The 7,978-nt window shown below is 39.2% G+C and overlaps 1 protein-coding gene across 1 annotated transcript; it reads right to left on the reverse strand.

The window, feature by feature from the left end:
* Positions 1-1,994: 1,994 nt before the first annotated feature.
* Positions 1,995-7,654, reverse strand: LOC116263892 (GDSL esterase/lipase At5g03610-like). The gene is made up of 5 exons (XM_031643707.2): positions 7,564-7,654; positions 7,233-7,427; positions 4,126-4,400; positions 3,066-3,372; positions 1,995-2,480 (listed from the first exon to the last, which is right to left on the reverse strand). The coding sequence occupies exons 1-5, from the start codon at positions 7,607-7,609 to the stop codon at positions 2,269-2,271; spliced, it is 1,035 nt and encodes a 344-aa protein (XP_031499567.1). The 5' UTR covers positions 7,610-7,654; the 3' UTR covers positions 1,995-2,268.
* Positions 7,655-7,978: the final 324 nt, after the last annotated feature.

The raw sequence follows: 7,978 nt of genomic DNA on the forward strand, positions 1-7,978 counted from the left end.
TTCATTTAGGGGCTTCACATTTCTATGGATTCTCCTATTGCAGTTGTTTCTTGTATAAATAAGTTAGACAAGTCCTAAACCTGTTAGCTACAAATGCGCGTCGCAACAATGATATCGTAAGTGTGAAACGAAAATGATATGTTGCCTTTAGATTTCAAAACAATAAAGAGACACGTAGTAAGAAAAAGCAAGTTTTTTTTTTTTTTTTTTTTTTGGAAAAAATGCATTCAGATTGAGCAAAGCAAGTCAACCAAAAAAGGCAAAAAAAAAAAGTGTCGTTTCTTTGAAAAAAAAATACCAAAATAAAAAAGACATTAAAAAAAACGAGCTTTTTCATTTTTTGCCTCTCATTTTATCATTTTAGGCATTTTTTTAATGTCAAACTGTTTCTATTTTCTAATTTTTATTTGTGGATTATCTATTCATTTTTTATGTTCCTTTTCTAGTTTCTATTTTTTCCTATTTTTTAAGATTTTTAAAAATTTAAAAAAATATCATATTTTCCCCATCTTTTCAAGCTCACTGTATTATGCCCCACAAAAATTAAACACACTGTTTAAAACGTGAAAACGATATTTTGTAGCTATCAGCAGACAATACTTTTGACCTTGAGAGGTTAATATTGAAAAAAAAAGAGACCAAAAAACAAACAAAGTCTCCGTTTAAATTGTGTTGTTCCATTCAGTTCCCACAACTTTTGATAAATCTAATCGAATAATTTAGCATGAGTTCGACATTCTCTAATACACAATTCGAATAACAAAAGCGTTGTTTCTAAAAATGTTGACAGGATTTAAAGTCAGAAGAAATCATATTGCTGATTTAAAAACTTGCGAAGCAATCTGATTTGAATCGAACATTTCAGGACATAAATAATATATTCCATTGCATAATTAAATGGGTCATCAAAAACAGCAATATGAATTTGGGCAACGACAATATTTGCGCGTGAGCCTTGAATGCGTCAACGGGCAGTGAGCTGTACGTGGTCCGGACAGCGCGAGCCAAACTTAAATGTTGAAAGGGACGAGTTGGTGTGTACATATAACGCCCTTATTGAGTGAGAACAATGACATACTTAGTCTACCGGGGGCAGCAACTTGCTTGACGCTTCAAACAGTCAACTCCATGAATCCTCTAACGTTTATCTACATTGTATAATTGTTGATATAAAGCAAATGTATGAACACTATGACAATCTTGAGCACACTTTTGGACTTAGAGAAATGGGTCGCCAGCTTTTCCATTTGTCGACTTGCATATCCCGAAAAAGCCTCAATCAAGCTCATTTCCTAATTCCTTTTTTTTTTCTATGGGGGCTTAACAGTTCAAAGACTTCCAATTAGTTATTTACGTTTTTATATGTGGTTTCTCTCCATCCTTTTATCATGTGTTGGAGAGAAGAGGATATGCCGAAGAGGCCGAACCTCTCCTCTTTCTTTTTCCATGTTCCTAGTGTTTAGGGTTGCGTTGGAATCTGGATGGGAAGCAGAACCCCACCACCAAAGTGTCGCACATCTATTGTTTGCAGTTTAAAAGAGTTGTGTCCATAGAATCAATTGATGAGCATGAACGATACCAGCCATGCTACATCCCTCGTGACTATCACTTATTTAAAGGGTCTGCGACTTTCTGAATTCATACCCATTAACCAAAAAATTTCTGGTTCCACCACTTACTACGGGAGCTATTTTGCCTGTGAATTGCAGCCATGTTCATTTGAGAAAGCTCTAAAAAATTAATGAGTGATTTGGACCTCATTACTCATGTAGAGCATAGATCAGTTTCATGATCAGCACACATCGAATTACCTGAGCGCGCCCACCCTTGGGTTGGTCAAGAGGTAGACTGAGGCCCTTGCGGTCGACCGATCGAGTTGACCTATGAAAATGCAGTAACAACAGCAAGTGGCGGAGCCAGAGAGCTATGTCTTCTTTGCTGAGGTCTTCCTCTTTTAATTTGGATTAGGATTCACATTCTCTTGGGTCAAAATCAACTGTATCAAGTCTCAAAAGTGTTTATTGAGCTTATTCTCATCTATTAAGTACATAAGAAATCAGATTCAGATCCAACAATAACGACCCAACGGTACCCACAATACCAATTGCTCAACACAAAATTTGATACTCAAGACTTAGTGAAAAGCTTCCTAATGTAGAACTTTTACCATCCTAAACAAGGTTACATGGAAAAAACTCGAGTCCGACCGCTGCCTTGGACCACACTAGATCTGACCCGCAACTCATCTTCATGTTTTTGGATTATTTTTCAAGAGAATAAATGTTGAAGAGTTGGGCGAAAGGATTGAAAAATTGTGGTCCAAGTAGCCTGAGTTGGGTGGTTGCCGTCCCAGAAAACTGCTTTTCCCGGGTCATCACATACTTTATATAGCGGTTTCCCGTTCCCATCGGTGTCTCCGCAGCTGCTACCTGCGGCCGTTCCAATACAGCATGGCCGAAGCGTACCCTCAATTCCTTGTCCTGCAAAAGAGCCATGAGAGATCTCATAATTTTCTCATTCTACGTGGAAAGGGATTCCAAGAACATGTATGGGAGACGTGAGAAAGTGGTACTCTTTAGAAAATCTTTGTCTAAAGAATTGCCTAAGAATTGGCCCATGACCATGACAAAACCAAACCAAGGATTGGCCTCCAGCAAGTTGCTAGTATGACGTTGAACCATCTTGGATCTTGGAGGAAGGAAGTATACTGTTCAACAAGTCTTTACGATTATTTTATGCTATGCTTCAGCTTGCATCTCAGTGTTTCCTTTCGAAAGAACATGTATGGGAGACGTGAGAAAGTGGTACTCTTTAGAAAATCTTTGTCTAAAGAATTGCCTAAAAATTGGCCCATGACCATGACAAAACCAAACCAAGGATTGGCCTTCCGCAAGTTGCTAGTCTGACGTTGAACCATCTTGGAGGAAGTATACTGTTCAACAGGACGACTATTTTATGCTATGCTTCAACTTGCATCTCAGTGTTTTCTAGTGTTTAAAATTGACACAAAGTTGACGTTCAAGAACAAGGTTGAGTTGAATAATTGGATAAGGCAAAACACTTACTCAATTTGTTATGGCGGTGAACCAGCGCCTGCAACGTGTCGAACATGTCGAATACCGCAATGCGCGATGGACGGCTGGGATGAGCATTGATTACATTGATGGCTTTGTGGAGCAGGGCATTGTGATAGGCAGCATCTTGATTGAACGCTTCCATGCATGAGGAGTAAGATGTGTTTTGAGTCATGATCGGGACGCAGCCTGCTGGGCCCAGACCGAGCACACCTATCCGTCCTACTCCTAGCCTGATCAGACGTTGCAGGTCCACTTCAATCTGGTCAACCACTGAACGTACGAAGCTCCTCAGGCCCTGGATCGCCAATATTTCAAAATTATCTTATATATATGTATGTCTAAAAGCAGATCATGAATTACATCGTTTCCATGTTTAAGCGTATGAGAGTGAAAAAAACAAGGACATCAAAGTTTAACCGCTTTTAATTTTCTAAAATCTACCGACTTACAAGAGAATGATTTTGTTGGAAAACTATGATGCAAAACATGATCTTTAGGAAAGCAAACACTAGTGTTTCAAGAATCTGTTCTAAACATTAGACTATCTTATTGGAATATTAATTATAGTGGTCCATGAACCTTCTTTAATTTTTAGACAAATTTATGAGACATTTATAGTGTTTTTCATACCAAACAACTTTTTAGAGGTCGTTTGACAACTGTTAGTCTCATAATCTGCCAGAAAATGTACCAGCTTCATGGAAACTTTGTTATGGTGTCCTATGAATCCGCCCCATTCTTTGGGACAGTAAAGTACTGTTAATTTTAGCTAACAACCTCTTAATGATAAACAAATTACATTCACTAAATGAAGTGAACGCTGTTTTGACCTTGGGGCACATGTTCTGTTCCTGGTAATTGTATATATATGAGGTCCAAAAATTTGATTCTTGCAATTAAAAGGGCCTCTAGAAAATTATGATTAATTTCTGCACACAGACCAGGATGCATAACTACCTCAAATTGAACCCTTTTGGTAACAGATTGAAAGGAAACCGGGTCGTGACCAGAATATCCGAGACATCAAGAATTGGACCAGAATTCGTACCGCAACGGTGCCGTTGTGAAAGTTGAGGTAGGATACATAATCGTCGCCGGCGAGGGAGATAAGAGCCATGGATGACCTCAGTTGCCGGGGCCGGTAAGTGCCTGCCTTGATCTCCTCCTCCAAGAAGTCGATTTGCGTTGTCATGTTTGGCAGAGGGTAAATTGTGTCGAAGACACCAGTCCCACCATAAGCAAAGTTTATCCCATATCGCCTTCGGTCCCCCGCGAGACGCCTCAATCTGTAAGGAACCGGAGACGGAACTCCTAGATAGGTAGCTGCATGAAGATGCCAATCAAGTGGTGTTCATGTTCTAAAAGTCAAATGCGAAGTGGCAGCCCATTTATGATCCAACCAGAAGCCGTGTTCATTCAATACACCAACCTATTTAATGGAGACGCAGTCACGCAGGGTACGTTTCTTTGATTTTTACTTGTTTTTTACACAAATAAAATTTTCTTCTTCTTTCTTTTTGCGATTTGATTCTCTAACTTTTTCCACTTACTGGTTGTAATGTTAGGCCAATTTCAACAACATTGGTGGCATCGTTTGAGAGCATATTGCTCTGAGAAATTTTACGGTGATATGATGATGATGGAGGACCATTTTGGAGAAGATTGTGGCGGAGCCCATGAGCAAAACGAGAAAAGATGGTGGCACTTTCAGTGGCCCGAATCGATTGGCCAGGAAAAAGAAAGAGCCTTTCATGAAGCCTAAACTTGACACTCTATAAAAGTGCAGAATGGTTCCACCAAAGCACAGTGCTCCTCTTCTTCTAAGAAGCATCTCCATTCTCTTTGTGGCCCATACGTAGTGTAAAGATGTGTATCAGAAGAAGATAGTGCTGACTAAATGGGCAGATAGAATATTTCTAGGACATCCTGTCTCAAGTTTTAAGTATAATTAACCTAATGAAACAAAGACGTTAACAGAAACATAAATGAGGGTAAGGCCGGGATGGTCAAGTCGGCTAGAAACCAGCACTTTACTAGAGATAAAGCCGCTCTTGATTAATGCGGATTCAGATCTGCAGTTTCTGATCTCCGACAACGCCCCTCCAAAAAAAAAAGAAAAGAAAAAAAACTGAAGCATGGATTTGAGATAGACATTGGGTGTGGATGTTGAAATCCACAGTTTGATAAAACTGAAATCCACAGTATGATAAAACTGTAGATTTCAACTATCATCGATGAGATTCCCTCGATCTAAAACCCATGGAAAGACAAATGCAACCTAAAGATTTTTTTTATGCCCGTGATGTGGATGACCCAAAGACCCATATGTGAACTTTTGGGTTGGGATCTGGTTCTTATGAGACCAGGTGTTGACTGAAAATTGAAACCGGATTTTCACATGGTTACTAATTTGTAAAACCTGATCCATGGCCCCGTTTTTTTTTTTTTTTTTTTGTTAATTGTGTTTCTTGGGTAGATCGTCATGGCAGAATTAGTTAAACCACAATTAAAATAATAGTTATTCTTTATGATGCCGAAGCTGATCGAAATGAAGCATCTAGAAGAAACCATAGTTTTATGTCAGTATTAATTTTAGAGGAGATGAATCCCACACTGGCACACGTCTCTGTAACCGTAATTTGTTATTTGAAACTTTCAAAAAACACGCACGCTTAGCTTATGCTGATTAGTTTGTATTTGGCAATTTTCAACTATACTGAACAATATTATTATATGTTAAACTATATCTAAATTATTTGTTTTGTTATCAAAATTAGACCTGCAGTCGCGTGTTTTTTTTTTCAACAACATGACGTGCTTGCAAAATTAAATATATTTTTTATGTTCGTTTTAAGATGAAAAGAGTAATCATTCGCTAACTTAATTAAAAATCGACTCAAAGTTTTAAAACTACAAAGAAAAGTTAAGTTGCAATTTTTCAGTTATTGTCCATTCTTTACGCATCTGCTTTTGATTTTTTTTTTTTTTTTGGCGAGAAAAACAATATAGCCTGACACTCTCCCCCAAAAATTCAACCCCGTCTCCAATTGCAAACTTTCAATTAAATCTAAGAAGGCAGGACACAGCTTGGATTTGGGTCAAAACTTTAGCAATCAACTTGTATTTAAAGATCTAATGATGCATTCAATACAGGAACTGTAGCACTAACTCTAAAATATTCAACGGGCTTCCTTTTTTTCACTGAAAGTGAACCCAAAGTACACATGTGAAAACACTATAGAAGTTGGTTGCCAAGAAAAACTTCTTACTTATGAGCGTGTCAGTAGATTTGGATTCAATATTGCTTCTAGATGTTACAAAACAAGGAGAACTTGTTTTTAAATGTAAAGTTGCGGCCAATGTTTGGAAGTATGTACTTGATAGGTTTGGAGTAATCAGAACCCAAAGTGGAGGCATTGCCGTCGAATATTTCAGCTTTTGGCAAAGAATTTCATGCATAAAGCATTAGGTAGAAGTTGAAGGCCATGTTTCCAGTCATTTGGGCATTTGGAAGTTCCACCGTAAGCGCAAAAATAAAGCTTACGCTATTTGAGCAAACCCTTGTCCAATGTGGAGGCAGCATACCGATCATATTCTGGGTTGTTTGGCATCAAAGAAAATCGGTGATTATTTTATAAATCAGCTGTAACGATTGGACAGCTGTAACGATTGTGATTATACTGAGTGTTTTATAAATCTGCTGGAAAAATTGGGCAGATTGAGATTTTCTACCCAATCTCTGTGGTAGATTCATGAGACTTCATGAAACACTTGTAGCCCCTGCGTCGTCCAAGAGAATACTGCAGATCTGGGCCATAAAGGGTATTCGCCGGGATGATCGGCATTTCGAGGATGGGACTGCTTAGAATGTTTACATTGTAAGCAGCAGCCATTGTTAATGGAAGAAATGGGGTTCATACTTCGCCTTTGTTTCATGTAAGCAAGTCAGAGAACTTGATGTCGCGTAGCAGCGATTTTGAAGAAACAAATGCATGACATAGCGTATTTCTGAAAACGGTAGGTCTAGGAGAGAAATTTTTCCCACTTCAAAAAAGTTCAGAACCTTCCTATGGAGCACCGAAGAAATCAAGCACAGTAAAAGAGAATCCATTAAACTTGAACCGAATAATGAGAGAGAGAGAGACAGAGATGTACCGACGAAATCGGTGATAACTCGGCCATCGGAAAACCTGCCGGCTGGCTTGCCGGGGAAGGTGGATCCGTAGGGGGACTTCCAGCAACTGGCCAGCCCCTTCCATATGTTGCCTGTGTCTGCGTATGAATCACCAAAAACAAAGAGCCTCTTCGGTAAGTGATGGCGGCGATGGCGAAGCCCTTCTGTGCCTCTTCCTGAAATACATATATTCAAACAAGAAACGAAAAATTATGATCCAAGCGATTGCTTTTCACGCCTAATGTCAAATTAATGCCTAAGATCAGGGCTTCCATAGAGTAAGATTAGGGAGAGAGAGAGAACTAAGTTTACCTAAGAGAAGCATCAAAAAGATGCTTAAGAAAAACCTTGCCGCCATTATCGCAGAGAGAGAGAGTTTGAGGAAGGACGGGAGGGCGGGAGACTTCACTTGGAGGAGGGCACCCGGAGTGCGGTGGGATATATATGTATAAAAATTTCAATTAGGGGCCTGGCTTTTTCCCGGAATCCTGTAACCGGTTCCTCATGTTCCTATATTTGTAAGACAAGTCCTTAGAAACGTATTATGAGGACTGCAGGCGTGAGTAAACTGGCCTCTCATTTTTGCTTGGGTTGTGACAGCGACCACGGGTTTTGAAACATACACTCCTTTAAAATGGATCATTTTATGATGCCTAGTGCGCTAGGCCAATGTGGACCAAAAAAAAAAAGGCTGAGATTGGGTGCGACACCTCATTATAAGTGGCAT

The sequence above is a fragment of the Nymphaea colorata genome, chromosome 11, assembly GCF_008831285.2.
Source record: "Nymphaea colorata isolate Beijing-Zhang1983 chromosome 11, ASM883128v2, whole genome shotgun sequence".
Classification (NCBI taxonomy): Eukaryota; Viridiplantae; Streptophyta; class Magnoliopsida; order Nymphaeales; family Nymphaeaceae; genus Nymphaea; species Nymphaea colorata.

What these genes read in the sequence shown, in the direction of transcription:
- LOC116263892 (XM_031643707.2), bottom strand. Translation starts at nt 7,609, where the DNA reads ATGGCGGCAAGGTTTTTCTTAAGCATCTTTTTGATGCTTCTCTTAG. An exon ending in AGTTATCACCGATTTCGTCG is followed by an intron (nt 4,401 to 7,232) that starts GTACATCTCTGT and finishes ATCTTCATGCAG; the next exon opens with CTACCTATCTAGGAGTTCCG. An exon ending in TCACCGCCATAACAAATTGA is followed by an intron (nt 2,481 to 3,065) that starts GTAAGTGTTTTG and finishes GCTCTTTTGCAG; the next exon opens with GACAAGGAATTGAGGGTACG.